General features: G+C 39.8%; 1 protein-coding gene across 5 annotated transcripts in view; it reads left to right on the top strand.

The window, feature by feature from the left end:
• klf12b (Kruppel-like factor 12b) overlaps nt 1-12,665 on the top strand; it is a 280,995-nt gene extending 268,330 nt beyond the window's left edge. For all 5 annotated transcript variants that reach the window (XM_043691384.1, XM_043691386.1, XM_043691383.1 and 2 more), the window contains one exon: nt 9,165-12,665. In XM_043691384.1, coding sequence (XP_043547319.1) covers nt 9,165-9,346 — 182 coding nt within the window. In that variant the 3' untranslated portion in view covers nt 9,347-12,665. The remainder of the gene's footprint in view (nt 1-9,164) is intronic.
• Nucleotides 12,666-16,061: the final 3,396 nt, after the last annotated feature.

The raw sequence follows: 16,061 nt of genomic DNA, 5'->3' as shown, positions 1-16,061 counted from the left end.
GAGTTTAATCTTCTCATACAAGACACTTCCCTGCAACCTATCACGCAGAAAAAAAATTACACACCCAGAGAAATTTTCAATTGCACCTGTAAGTTGCAACATTTTGATATTTTCGTACAGTTGTAGGTTTCTTAGCTATGAGCTAAAATTTTGAGGGTTCAAACTCCACTCCTGACCTAGAGTTCAAAATCTGCTGCATCCTCAAACAGACTATTTAAATCTGTTCAAATTTAGGTTGACATGGAAAGGTCAGACGACACTAATGGGAAGAAGAGCAGGGAGTTGTAAGTGTTTTGGCTAATATTCTCTATTACCATTTCTAATGAAAAACAAACAGATCTAATATTTGCTTGTGCACAATAATTCTTGCATTTACCATCTAGTCCGTTAATTCAAAGCATTCATGACAAGCAAATGGCTCTGAGATAAATAATAAGAGAAGTGATAAGATGTTAGAGAAGTATGTCCCTCTGTAAAACTAACACTGTCTTGTTTGGAGTTAACCTCAGGATAAACCCAGTAATGTAAATGCTGTAACAGTTGGGATTCACATTGTCCTACAACAAGGCCTCTTACATGCTGACAATTGCAATTCTACTGTTCACACTTCTGGCAATACAATTTTCTTTCTAGTTAATGGAAATCCTGAGCTGGTTTGTCAAGCAAAATCAATAAATCAGCATTTGGACTGACTTCACATCACGGCCCTGAAATGAAAGGAAGTAATTTGGATACTCGTACAGACATTAACAGGGGAAATTATATTTAGGCCCACTGAAATGCAAGGGATTAATTTGGTCTCCTTCTGTACCATTCTGTTTGTTTAGTTGTTGCTTATAGCTTCTTTTGCTATAGTGACTTCCACTGTTTCAGTATGATTTTACATTAAATTAAACAAATGTACACAGAAGACATAAAATGCAAATATATTTTTGACATTTAAAAGAAATCCAGCCATGTTTCATGCTGGTGTGGCATTGTTTGACAGGCTACAGGGAAAATCTCAAATTCTCAGACAGTAAAGACTAAGATAGTGGGATGGCATTAATGAACTCATCAGCCTTAGATTACTGCTTAAACCATCAGTTTTGTTTTGAGTGCCAGGTATTCGTGTAGATTACCTTCCATTTGTGTAGATTAAGTTGCTCTGTTGGAGGCTTTTACCTCCTCTATAATTCAGAGTGCACCTTCTACTGTCCAAATCTAACTAAATGATAGGAGAGCCCAATAATAATACTAACAATAAACATTTTTACAGGATACTTAACATGGTGAAGCATTCCAAAACACTTCACAGAAGCATCAATAATCAAAATTTGATACCAGGACACACAAGATATTAGTACTGGTGAATCAAAAACCTAGATTGTCAGAAACATCTTAAAAGAATTCTGGGGAAGTTCATAGAAAAATCTCAGCTGACAGCATGAAGGCAGGTATCAGAGAGGGGAAGATCAGGAAAGAGAGATATCTTTTGACTGTAACGTATCATGTGTCTTCACCAAGATATCTGACTTCAAGACAAGATTTGGTAGCAAACCACAAACTAATTTATTTACCCAAAAATAGATGGACTCTGTACAGTTTTCACAATAAATACAACCAATTTCCCGAAGCTCCTTCATTATGGAAAACAACAAAGATATAATTTACTATCAACACAATCAACATAACCTTTATGAAAAGCAAACAAAGAACTGCGGATGCTGGAAATCAGAAACAAAAACAGAAATTGCTGGAAAAGCTTAGCAGGTTGGCAGCATTTGTGGAGGTAGGAGAAAGTGAGGACTGCAAATACTGGAAAGTCAGAGTCGAAAATTGTGGCGCTGGAAAAAGTACAGCAGGTCAGGCAGCATCTGAGGAGCAGGAGAGTTGATGTTTCAGGGAAGGGGCAGTGGAGCTAGGAGAAAGGTGGGTGAAGGTAGGTGGTGATGGTGATAGGTCAGTGGGAAAGAAGATGGAAAGGTAGGTCAGGTCAAGAGGGCTGGTCTGAGTTAGAGGGTTGGATCTGGGATGAGTAGGGGGCAGTTGAGATTTGGAAGCTGGTGAATTCAGTATTCATGCTGTGTGGTTGTAGGCTCCAGAGGCGGAAGATGAGGTGTTCCTCCTCCAGTCTGTGGGTGGCCTTGTGTAGGCAATTGAGGAGGCCCAGAATGGATCTGTGGAAAGAAAGCAGAGTTAATGTTTCAGGTCCAGTGATCTGAATTTCTGAGGAAGGATCATTGGACCCAAAATATTAATTCTGCTTTCTCTCCACAGATGCTGCCAGACCTTTTTGAGTTTTTCCAGCAATTTCTGTTTTCATTATGGACTCACTTCTGTGAAGCGAACTTGTCTTAGGTTTTCATACTAGCCTCCAATTGATTTGTATTTGGCAACTATGGTGGAACCTTAATTGAGATTGCAGGTCAATTGTAGAAAACCAATACTGCGAGCTGCCTCAGTAGGTAATCCCCTTGCAAACTAAATTTGACACTAACACAGCATTGTAGGTTTTAAAGTTCAGCTTAGGCAACACAAACAAAGTTTAACTTATGCACAGGGATCTAGGTTAAACAGTGTTGTATGTGTGATAGGAACTCACAAGACATCATGTTTGACTAATTTATGCGGGAAGAATGTTCCCAGCATTGGGGAATTCCAGAATAAGGGGTCACAATCGAAGAATGTGGGGTAAGCCATTCAGGACTGAGATGAGGAAGAATTCCTTCACTCAGAGACTAGTGAGCCCATGGAATTCTCTCCCACAGGAAGCTATTGGGGCCAGTTCATTAGATATATTCAAGAGACAGCTGGACATGGCCCTTGTGGCTAAAGGGATCAAGAGGTGTGGGAGACGGCAGGAATGGGATACTGAGATTTGGACTTCCAGAAGGCATTTAACAAGGTACTTCACAAAAGGTTAAGTCATAAGATCAGAGCTCATGGTGTTGGAGATGGTATCTTGGCACAGATAGAGAATTGGCTAATGGGCAGGAAACAGTCAGTAGAGATGGGGGGGGGGGGGGGGGGTCTTTTTTCAGGCTCCAGTCATCTCTAAGCAGTGGAATTCTGCAGAGATTCATGCTGGGACCACAACTGTTTACAATATATATTAATGACTTGGAGGACGGAAGAAAACGTAATGTAGCCAAATTTGTAGATGACACAGAAATAGGTGGCAAGGCAGGCAGTGGGAGGAATACAGACAGTTTTGAGAGATATTAACAGGTTAATTATGTGGGCAAATGGAGTTCAGTGTGGGAAGATGTGAAGTTATTCCTCTTTGGATGAGAGGACAAAGAATAATTGTACATAAATGGAGGAAAACTCCAGAACATTGCAACACAAAGGGACGTGGGTGTATATGTACACCAAAAGCAGAAAGCTAGCACACAGGTGGAGCAGGTAGTGAGGAATGGAAATGGAATATTGGCCTTTATTTCAAGGGGATTGGAATATAAGAGTGGGGAAGACATATTGTGATTGGACGAGGTGTTTGTGGGACCAATCTGGAGCAGTTTTAGTCCCCTTATTTAAGAAAAGATTTATTTCGAACAAAGAACAAAGAAAATTTACAGCCCAGGAACAGGCCCTTCGGCCCTCCAAGCCTGAGCCGATCCAAATGTACTGTCTAAACCGATCAGTCAATTCCTATGCATCTGTATCCCTCTGCTCCCCACTTACTCATGCATCTGTCCAGACACTTCTTAAATGAATCTACCGTGCCTGCCTCCAGCACCTCTGCTGGCAACGCGTTCCAGGCACCTACCACGCTCTGTGTAAAGTACTTGTCGCGTGTATCCCCCTTAAACTTTCCACCTCTCACCTTGAAAGCGTGACCTCTGGTTATTGAATCCTTCACCCTGGGAAAAAGCGTGTCTCTATCCACCCTGTCTATACCCTTCATGATTTCGTAAACCTCAATCAGGTCCTCCCTCAATCTCATTTTTTCTTATGAAAATAAACCTAACCTACTCAACCTCTCTTCATAGCTAGCACCTTCCATACCAGGCAACGTCTTCGTAAACCTTCTCTGCACCCTCTCCAAAGTGTCCACATCCTTTTGGTAATGTGGCGACCAGAACTGTACACAATTATTCTAAATGCGGCTGAACCAATGTCTTGTACACTTTTAACATGACTTGCTAGCTCTTATACTCAATACCCCGTCCAATGAAGGCATGCATACTATATGCCTTCTTGATCACTCTATCCACCTGTACAGCAACCTTCAGGGTACAATGGACCTGCACTCCCAGATCTCTCTGCCCATCAACTTTTCCCAAGGCTCTTCTGTTCATTGTATAATTCGCTCTAGAATTAATCTTGCCTAAATGCATCATCTCACATTTGTCTGGATTGAAAACCATCTGCCACTTTTCCAACCAACACTCCAGTCTATCTATATCCTCCTGTATTCTCTGACAGTCCCTTATGCTTTCTGCTACTCCACCAATCTTTGCGTCATCTGCAAACTTGCTGATCATACCAACAGTGCCCTATTCTAGATCACTTAGGTATATTACAAACAACAATGGCCCCAACACTGACCCCTGTGGAACACCAGTGGTCACCTTTCTCCATTTCGAGAAACTCCCTTTAACTACTACTCTCTGTCTCCTGTTGCTCAACCAGCTCTTTATCCACCTAGCTAGAACACCCTGCACACCTTGTGACTTCACTTTCTCCATTAGTCTACCCTGGAGAACCTTATCAAATGCCTTAGTAAAGTCCATGTATATAACATCAGCAGCCCTGCCTTCATCTATCAACTTGGTCACTTCCTCGAAGAACTCTATTAAGTTGGTAAGGCACGATCTCCCCCGCATAAAACCATGTTACCTATCACTGATACGCCCATTCTTTTCTAAATATAAATAGATCCTATCCCTCAGTACCCTCTCCGGCATCTTCCCCACCACCTATGTCAGGCTCACTAGTCTGTAGTTACCCGGAATATTCCTATTTTTACGGGGGTACAACATGAGCAACCCTCCAGTCCTCCGGCACCTCACCTGTATTTAAGGATGCCACAAAAATATCTATCAGGGCCCCAGCTATTCCCTCTCTCGCCTCCCTCAGCAGCCTGGAATAGATTCCATGCGGTCCTGGGGATTTGTCCACCTTAATAACCTCTAGCCTACCCAACACATCTTCCCTACTAATGTGATCCATACTAATCAAACTTCTATCTCTAATTTCAAGATTCACCATGTTCCTCTCCTCAGTGAATACTGATGCAAAGTAATTATTCAGAATCTCACCCATTCCCTCAGGTTCGACACACAGCCTTCCTTCGTTATCCTTTAGCAGACCAATCCTTTCTCTAGTTACTCGCTTGCTTCTTATATAAGAATAAAATGCTTTGGGATTCTCCTTAATTCTGCTAGCTAAAGCTATTTCATGACCCCTTTTAGCCCGCTTGATTCCTTGTTTAAGACTTGTCCTACTCTCCCGATATTCCTCCAGGGCCAGTTCTGTTCTTAACTGCCTAGACCTTATGTATGCTTGCCTTTTCCTCTTGGCTAGTCGTACAATTTCTCCTGTCATCCATGGTTCACGAATCTTGCCCTTCCTGTCCTTTGCCTTCAATGGGACATGTCTATCCTGCACTATCTTTAACCTATATTTGAAAGCCTCCCACATCTCAAATGTGGACTTCCCTTCAAATAGCTGTGTCTAATCCACATTTCCCAACTCCTGCCTAATTTTTATATAATTGGCCTTGGCCCAGTTTAGCATTCTTCCCTTAGGACCACTCTCTTCTTTATCTATGAGTATTCTAAAACTTACAGAATTGCGGACACTGTTCTCAAAGAAATCCCCCACCGCAACTTCTGGCTCGTTCCCCAGTACCAGGTCCAATATGGCCCCTTCCCTCGTCAGGCTATTGACATACTGCTCTAGAAAACTCTCCTGGACACTTCTTACAAATTCTACTCCATCCAGACCTCTGACGCTAAGTGTATCCCAGTCAATGTTGGGAAAATTAAAATCTCCCATCACCACTACCCTATTCCCTCTACATCTTTCCATAATCTGTTGCAACTCCACCCCCACTTTTACCTCCCTGTCCTGTCTGAAGTGTCTATATCCTGGAACATTTAGTTGCCAATCATGCCCTTCCTTCAACCAAGTCTTTGTGATTGCAATAACGTCATACTCCCAGGCACCAATCCAAGCCCTAAGTTCATCTGCCTTACCCACTATACTCCTTGCATTAAAGTAGATGCATTTCAGGCCACCAGTTCTTTTGCGCTCATCTGCTCCCTGCCTACTCTTCCCTGTATTAATGCCATCTTCATAATTCTTACAGTCTCCAGTCTCCACCTCGCTTCCTACTTGTTTTCTCTTCTGGTTCCTAGGCCCCTGCCACATTAGTTTAAAACCTCCATTAATTGGAAGTAGTTCATGAATGTTCACTAGGATGATCCGTGGTATGGAGGAATTGTCTTATGAGCAAAACAGTTTCAGAAACTGCTCATTGGAATTTAGAAGAATGAAAGCTGATCTCATTGAAATATTTAGGATTCTTAAGGGACTCGACAGGGCCAATGCCTGAAAGAATGTTTCCCCTCAGGGGAAGTCTCGGACTAGAGGGTACAAGCTCAGAAATAAGGATGTCAATAGAAGAATGAGACGAGGAGGAATTTCTTCTCTTGGAGGCTTGAGTGCCTTTGGAACTCCTTGCCACTGAGAGCTTTGGGGCAGACTCCTTTTGTATATTCGAGGTTGAGGTAACTAAATTCTTGATGAGTAGGGAAAATCACAAGTTACTGGGAAAGAGCAGGAAAGCAGACACGAGGTGTGTCAGACACGAGCCGTGATCCTGCTGAATGGCAGAGCAGGCTCGAGGGGCCAAATGGCCCACTCCTGTTCCTTTTTCTTTGGTCTTCACTTCAGCAATATCAGGTGTGAAACTTAGAGCATCATGGCTCAATCATACTCTGTAATCCTTCTCTAAATTGGATGCACAGTATCAGAGAATGGGAATACCTGGGTGGAGAGACCATTGGCACTTCCTGTCTTCTAGCTCCCACTTCCTGCCCCCGCCCCATCTTGCTTCCCTAGCCCTACTGCCCAGACTAGGGTTAGTTCTAACGCTAACCTTAACCAGCTGAGCATTTGCTGCCTAGCTCCTTGTAAATGCTAGAGTGTGACTCCCACTAAGCATTTACATTACTGATCATGTCAGAGGCCTCCAGTCAAATTGCTTAATTGTGCAATCTTTAGAATTCTTGTCTCCTTTCAAAGTAATTCCATCCTCTTCCAGTGCTGCGTCAGTGCCCCTTTTCCAGTCAGCAGCATTGCATTTCATTCCTCCACACCAATGAGTTCCCTCTTGCTGTTAAAGATCATTCAGCTATGGTCAGATACAAAAGGAACACACTTACCTGAGATCCAAGCAGGTCAAAATTCATCCCTGACTTTCTCGGTGTAGGTTTAAGAAAATCCAGCCCTTTAAAGCTGCTCAGACTGATATCAAATTTCCTTGAAGTAAAAGCATTACAGAGGATTCGGCCTGAGTCAGGGATAACAGTAAAATTTACAAATGGCAGAACGCACAGACCACTGTTCCAAAGCAGTTCAGGAGTTTACAAGAACAGGGAGGAAGGAAAAAGAACTGCTCACACAGCTCAACTTTCAGTTTCTGGCTAAATATTAAAAGACAAATGTAGATGAAGTGATTGACTGTTGTTAACCTCATCTAAACAGTCAAGTGAGCAAAATGTCTTAAACACTGAAGAGATGGCAGTACTGATTCATAGACTCACTAAAAGTGGTGCCAAACTGAATCAATGGAGATGAAGAATGAGGGACAAGATAAATTAGCAAATAATGGCAGGTAAAAAGACATGAGGTAGCTATATAACCGCATAATATATTCATAAGTATTGTCTTCTTTCACTTCATGAAATAAAAATAGCTTATGGTTTATAAACCAAACACTCCATCAATCTTAAATTCATCTTGAGTGTCTTCCTCACCCTGACCTCCGACGAAAATAAGCAGCTCATGGATTCCTTTATCACTGTAGTTGAGATCATTCAGCCGCATGTGTTTCACTCCCTACATCCAGCAACAAGTGAAATCTTTGGGTTGTGTCATGTTCTGTTGTGTTGTGTTGGTTACAGGGGCTCCATGGAATGTTTATAACATAGTGGGTGGTGGCCCTCAGAAGCAAAACGTTTGAGAATCAATGTTCACCAGCTTCTTGTTCTGAATTAAGAATTGTAGCACTGTTTGGTGGTCAATTAATTGGCAGGCCTTTGGCACATTAAGTGTTAATTTCATTATGTAGAATCAATAACCAACCGACAAAGGTTGAAGATCATTGGCAAAAGAATCAAAAGAGGGAGATACCTTTTTGAAGCATTTAATTAAAAATCTAGGATAGGCCTGTGGACTTCTAATGCTCTTATCTTATGAATTTGTTATCATTTGGAAGACCTTCCTGAAAAGATAGTGGAAGTATTTGATTTAAAAAAGCTTGAGAGATATGAGGGGTTTGGACAGAATAGGTCGGGAGAGATTGTTCCTGTTGGTGGAAGGACAGAAATAGATGGCCCGGATTTTAAATGATTGGCAAGAAAGAAGCAATGGAAATACGAGGAAAAAAAACTTTTATTATGCAGGGAATGGTTAGGATCGGGAATACAAGAAGTGACAAAGTGGCGGAGGTAGATTCAGTCGTAGCTTTCAAAAAAGAATTGGCTTAGAACCTGAAAAGGAATATTTTCAGGAATATGGGGAAGAAGAAGGCGAGTGACTTTCTCTTGCAACAGCTGTCAATGGGCAAAATGATCCTGATTTGGGGTTCTAATCATTCTGCAATTCTAAGACTTCAATAATGAGCGAATGGATCAATATTTGGAGGTAAAGAAGTGGGGAGGTCTGGGCAAAGGGCAGCTCAGTGGGACTGATTAGGACCTGCTTTAAAGAGCTGCAGATCCAAATGGTTTCTCTCTATGCAATGTGATTCAATATATTGTTCTTCTGTGATATATTCTAATCATGATTTCAATATTAGAACTAATGAAATGATTATCGCTTTGCAGAGACATGGACTTCAGAAGTGACGTGATTTAATCAAATTGTGTTTTTTAAAGATATTTTCAAGATTATAGATATAGTCATTACTAGAAGTAATTTTAACTTGACTTATGTATGCTTAATTTTAGGTGAAAAACCATATAAATGCACATGGGAAGGCTGTACGTGGAAATTTGCTCGTTCAGATGAGCTGACAAGGCACTACCGCAAGCACACGGGAGTGAAACCCTTCAAGTGTGCAGACTGTGACCGTAGTTTCTCACGTTCAGATCACCTGGCACTGCATCGTCGGAGACACATGCTTGTTTGAAAGTGCTTTCAAAAACAGTGGGGCAACGGAGCAGGATCTCCTCCAAATCCCCAGGATTCAGCTGGGCTGAATTATGAAGTGTATCAATTGAGGAGACATCTCCAATCATCCAAAAGGAGAACAAGTTAAAAAGCACTCTAATCTTTCCCATTGCTGACAGTCAAAACTAACCGTCAGTGATTTGGCAATTTTGACGATTTCAGTTTGGCCTGTGATCTTGTCCAAGGCTATTCACAATCAGTTGCTGCATTTTTTAGAAAAAGTTCTCATTTTAAATCAATTTAACATTACTAGGATTCTTCAACTACTGGATAAACCTAGCAGGCCGGTATTTAGTGCTGAATTTAATTTACCCATTGTTTCTATTCCACTTGCTTTTATATTCATTCAGAAAGCGCTACCCATTGTAGAGACTACTTTTGAAAAATGGTAAGAAACAAGCGAGGATAAAGACTTGATGATATTTTCCTCTATTCCATACTCATGCCCTAAAAAACAGTGCACGGAGGATAGTATAGTCCATAGTTGATGAAGTGAATTATATGCCAGTGCTGTGTCATGGATCATGATGGACAGGTTATTATTCTGCAACAGAATTAATGAAAACTCCTCCTCTAGTTGAAAAATTACAACTGCTGCAGTGATCTGTACTGGGCTACATAAACAAACTCGGGATGGATAGGACATGGGATGAGAGAGAAGAGGGGATAATGGAGGCATTATAGCTTCAGTAATTTGTTATACATCATAGTGCACTATAACTTGGTGCTTATGCTTTTCCAAGTATCCTGCCACCTGCATGATTGCACTCACCAGGAATTATGCATTTCTCACAAGAACTACATCAATCCAGTTTTGCTTTTCTTTCAGTTGCATAGAGGCGTATTACATGGTGTCAGGAGATGGATTATCAAACTATCTGATGTACAAATTAGAAATTTTTTTTTCATTTTTGTTGAGCTAAGGGTTATTGATTCTGTTCGAAGTCTGTAAGCCTATCCTAGATTTTAATTGAATTCAATGGGCTATCATAAATGCCAGAATCCTTATTTCATTTTAATTGTTTCCATCAGCAACAGCATCTTGCAGAACTATAGCATAAAAAAAAGCTATAACATTGGCCACAATATTAGTCGAAAGTAAATTTATGATTAGATACAGTGTTTTAATTGGCCTTTAATAATGGTAGTATGGTCAATATATAGCATAATTCCTGTTCCACGTGGAAAGGATTCTCTACTTGTTAGCCTTCGATTGATGCTGTTGGTGTGATTGTTTACAGCCACAGCATCTTTCACAGCTGTAGCATCTTAACCATACAGAACTCCCCACTTATTGTTTACTGGCACTGTCCATTGGATCACATAATACTCAACATAAAATGTAAGATGAAAATAGGAAGAGGTTCTGCAGATGGCAAACAGAGGTCATGGGAAAAAAAATGTGAAGTTATTTCATTAATTATTGCTTAATTTTACCATTGAAGAATTTGCTGCAGCTCTCCAGAGTTGGTCATTATTAGGAGTTTCTATATTACGGTGTATTACTGTACAGATTTGAAGTGCATGAAATAGATTCCTTTTTACTTAACAAACAGTTAAGTAAGAACTAAGATCCACTTTGCTGGTTTCAATTGCAGCACCTAATCATAATGTTCCTTGCATCTAGTAGGTCTTCTTTAAGCGATCACTGTCTTAAATGACACAGGCACAATTAAGCTCTTTCGCCTCACTGTTGGGGGGGAAGTGACATGAGTTTTTTTTTAAAAATGAGTGTTTATTCATATTTTCTTGACTAGTTCAAATCTACTTTGTAAAATTGTGTGTATAGTAGATGACAGTTCATTCCACTCATCTGCTTTAAGACAGCAATATTTCTAGGAAAAAAAAAGCAAAGTCAAAAAAAGACTGATAAACAAAGCGCAGAGCTGTTCTTATTGATAGTCAAAGCCTGCCAGTAGCATCTTCTAACCCGATTAATGTGACGTTACATCACGTGAAGAAGAGAAATGAGAGTCGGAGGCGTCTTTCTTCTGAGCTGATTTCTACTTGTCTTCTCTTCAAGGCAGCATGTTTGTACAAATGTGAAAATGGAGTACTAACAGTGCCGCGTTCATTCTTGTGTTGCACAAATTGTCAATAAAGTTAAAAGTATTAAACCCTTTCCCACCTCACAGGGCAGGATTCTTCAGGGAGTATACTGTTGGCCTTCACATAAAACTGACAAACACCACCTTAAGGGACAGAGCAATGAACGTTTAACACCTTATTTCCCTCTGCAAATTCTATAGGTTGCCTCAAGTGGCCTACCTTGTGAAAATACCCATTCCACACACTATGAAATGAAATACCTTGACTGAACTGTGTTTTACAAAATAAACATCAAGCTCATATCTGAATTTACTAACAAAACGAAAAGTACTAGTGAAGGCCAAGGTTTAAAGATGAAGGTATGATTTCTTGAAGATGGATATTGTCCTTAAATATTACCAGCTCCTTTTGAAGCCACAAAGACACAATGTCTTGCACTTTGAATTCGCCTCAGTTGAGAGAAAAAAAAGATTTATACAGGGATTAACATCCAAACTCTCAAAAACCATCCTGATATTTTACTGTACTAGTTAGGACATCTATTTTAAATATTGTATTATATGTGAAAGTTCAAAGTATTTTGAGAGTCATAGTTTTACATAGACTGTAAATAGTGGTGGGGGAAAACTAAATTGGAAGGCTTCTAATTTTCATTCTAAAGTGCACCCAGTGACCTTTGCGAAGAAAAGATTCAAATTGGCTGATTTATGAAAGGACTAGCATAAATCCTGCAATAGTTTTTAAACATCAGTGTTTTATTCTTTAGGAATAAATCCCATTTTTGAGTCTTCTGAAGAAGCTTTCCTTTTCTTGATCTTTGTACACTATTTAGTTCAGGCAATAAGTATGTGACATGTTTACTAACATTTATGTAAGTGTTGTTCTTGTATTTATGTACAATGTATGTATTGTAAATATATTCAGAACTTTTCATCTTACTGTAAAATGCTGACATCACCCAGAAATGTAAAGGGAGTCCCAGTAAAGAAATTTTGAGAGCGGATGTTCTGTTTCTCCCCAGTCTGAAAGACAAAAAAATGAACAAGTGTTTAGTTTTCCATGTGTCCCAAAATGTCTCCGTTAGTGCTTTGCGTTTCTGTATTCAACTTTCATATGAGCTGAGCTGTGAATTGAAAAACTATAGTACACATCTTTAAATGTATGCATTTGTAATTACCTGAAATATGAATGGAGGCATGAAGGTTAAATAAACTTGCTTTTGTATGTAACAAATCCAGTTAACTCTTGAGAGGGTCAGAACAGATTGCAGGAACGTTGGTAATTCACATTCAGTTGATAATTACATTGATAATTGTTGCATGATACTTTTAGAGCATGTTAAATGTTCAACTGACATGGGACAAATTATAGTTTCATTCATTAAACATTTTTTTAAAATGTTCATTCTACCGTAAAAGAATGATAAATGTGCCACCAGTATGCGCACTGGTGAAGATCAAGAAGCAGGCAATTGTAATATTTCTACAGTAAGGAAAAATTTAGAATATATGAAACATCAGAAGTTTGAATAGACCCAAGAGGACGTTAACGTGAATGAGCGCAATGATTTGAAGTGCTTTCTGCATTTAAGATATTTTTAAATGTTCTACTCTGTAATGAACATCAGTGTTAATGGTTTATTCACATCTTTGCACTAACATGGATAATGGCTTCATCATAAAGTAGTTATGCTTTGATAATTTACTTGTGCAGCCCTGTAGATATTTAGCCCTGATTATATTAAAATATCCCAAGCAAAATTTGACACCAAGCCACTTAAAGAGATATTAGGTTAGGTGGCAAAAACTTGGTCAAAGACCGAAATTTTCAGGAGCATCTGAAAAGGAGAAAAGCTAAATAGACAAGATTAGAAAGAGAAATGCAGAGCTTGAGGCCCATGGGCAGCTAAAGACATTGTGCCTAACCACAAAATAACTAAAACCGATAATGTTTTAGATGCTAGAGTTAGAGGAGCTCAGACAGCTTGGAGGATTGTGGGACTGGAGGTGGTTATAGAGTTAGTGAAAAGATGAAACCATGGAGGGATTTGAAAATGAGGATGAGTATTTGAAAATTCAAGGCATTGCTTAAATAGGAGCTAGTGCACCTTTGCAAACACAAGTGATGGCATGAATGGAACTTGGTACAACTTAAGACAAGGCACTAGAATTTTGATTAGCCTAAATTTTACAGAAGTCAGAACATCGGAGGCATACGCACGAGTGAATAAGAACAGTCAAATCTAGACCTAACAAAGGCACCGAGCATCAATAACAGACACAACTCCAACAAAAAGAAAACAATTCTAATATGCTAAAACCAAACAATGAGGCTGGAGTGATTTATAAGTATCATCCAAAAGTGCGCACACATTTTTGGGTAGTCAACATCAAATCGTTTTTCATGCCAGTTGTGGGTGTCACTGACTCGGTGAGCCTGTTCATTTTTATATAGCATCTTCAACATAATAGAAATGTTCTATTACACTCAGAAGAAGCAACAACAATGCACACTGAAATATTGTACCATTGACTATCAATAAAACCCCACCCCATCCTCCATCAGTTTATCCACACTAATATATTGCAAGAAGCCAACAATTAAAATGCCTATTCCAGACAAGTTATCCATGTTCATGCCAAGGAATGGAATACTCTGTCGTACATGGAATAGTGACAAAGTTAATTTAGAGCCATAGAGCTGTAAAGCATAGAAACAGACCTTTCAGTCCAACTCGTCCATGCCAACCAGATATCCTAAATTAATTTGGTCCCATTTGCTGCGTTTGGCCCATATCCCTCTAAACCCTTCCTATTCATATACCCAACCTTTTAAAAGTTGTAATTATACTCACCTCCACGACTTCCTCTGACAGCTCATTCCATGTACCCAGCACCCTCTGCGTGAAAAATTTGCCCTCAGGTCCTTTTTAAATCTTCCCCCTCTCATCTTCAACATATGCCCTCTAGTTCTGGACTCCTCCATCCCAGAGAAAAGACCTTGCCTATTCACCACATCCATGCCCCATGTGATTTTATAAACCTCTATAAGGTCACACCTCAGCCTCTGATACTCCAAGGTTTCATTAGTTCACGTATGGACTATCTACAATCTGTTGGAAGATAAAAACATCCTCTTGGGAAAGCCATAGGCTTACCTTTGTCAATAAGTTTTCACAATCACAGGTTGGCCTGAAGCTCTTTTAAAGCCAATGAAGTCATTTTGAGGAGTAATCATTTATGTAAGGAAATGTGGCTAACATCTTACACACAGCATACTCAAAATCCTGAATGCATAACACATGGCGAAAGTCAGCCAAACTTAAACTTATGTAAGTTGGTGCCAGTTAAATTGCCAGAAACCAGATGAGAAATATATTGGAAGACAAATTCAGTGGTTAATTACTTTGATGGTCAGTCTGAAAAATGCTGGAGAAACTCAACAAGCCTGGCAGAATCTGTGGAGAGAGAAACAAGGTGAACATTTTGAGTCTAGTAACCCTTCTTCAGAATGCTGGACTCTAAACTTTACCTCTGCTTTCTCATCTCAGACATTGCCAGACTTGCTGAGTTTCTGCAGTAAATTCTGTTTCGGATCTTTAGCATCTAGCATTCTTTGTTTTATTTTCCAATCTTATGGAATGTTGTATCTTATCTGTACTATTTTTGACAGGAGCTTAAAAATCATATGAAGTCTGACACTCTTCTTGAAAGAAAATCTGGCAAAGATCACGTTCATGCCTAATGGAATGAATCAGTTTGGAAAGCATACCTCTGTAATTTCAAGTTCTTCAACAAATTAAAGGATCTCCCACACACAATAGATGATGAAGTTCAAATTCAGAAGAGTCAGATACTGTATATGTGTACATATCTAAACAGCCGCATGGTTTTGTTACTGGTTCCCAAGTTCAAATCACTAAATACAACAGAAGTCATTGTAATTGCAGGAAATCTGTAATAAAACCTGGTGGAAGATTACTGATCTGAAATGTGAGCTGGATTTTCAGCCTCACAGCTGGTAATTTGGATCTGCAACTTTCTCAGCACGCCACATCTACCTGAGAAAAACAATTACCCCAATTTTTGCTTCAGAACAGAAGATGCGGAATGGACTCAGGCCCACCATCCTGCTCACACACCTGAGGTGGCCACAATGGCGGTCAAGTATCATGGTGAGATGTTTAAGAGAAACACCTCAGTTATCTTGATTTTTCCAAGTTGTGTTAAATATTAGGCCCTCTACTCATCCCTCATCATCTTCCACATCTACAGCCCCTTCTACCTTCATTGTCCTTTATAAAACCATGCCAAGCCACCACCCCACCCCTGGCCTTGTAATTCCCATCCCACCTTAATATTAGCTCATGCCCACCCATGTTCCACCAACTCAATTCCTTTACACCTTCATCCCCTTCATGTTCTAAACCCAACTCATCAGTGTACACCATAGGCAGATGTCAGAAGTCAGCCATTAAATAAATAAAGGTCTAAATATCTATTACTGCCTTCATGGCATTGAAAACACTCCCAGTTGTGAAAGTTGCTTCAAAATATTTGAACACATATTTAATTCTCTGTAAAAAGAAGCAAAATAGTAGTTGGCAGCATGGTGGTATTGTCAAT

This window comes from Chiloscyllium plagiosum, chromosome 6 (genome assembly GCF_004010195.1).
Source record: "Chiloscyllium plagiosum isolate BGI_BamShark_2017 chromosome 6, ASM401019v2, whole genome shotgun sequence".
NCBI lineage: Eukaryota > Metazoa > Chordata > Chondrichthyes > Orectolobiformes > Hemiscylliidae > Chiloscyllium > Chiloscyllium plagiosum.
The sequence above is the reverse complement of the archived record's forward strand: the minus strand, read 5'-3'. Positions and strand labels throughout refer to the sequence as shown.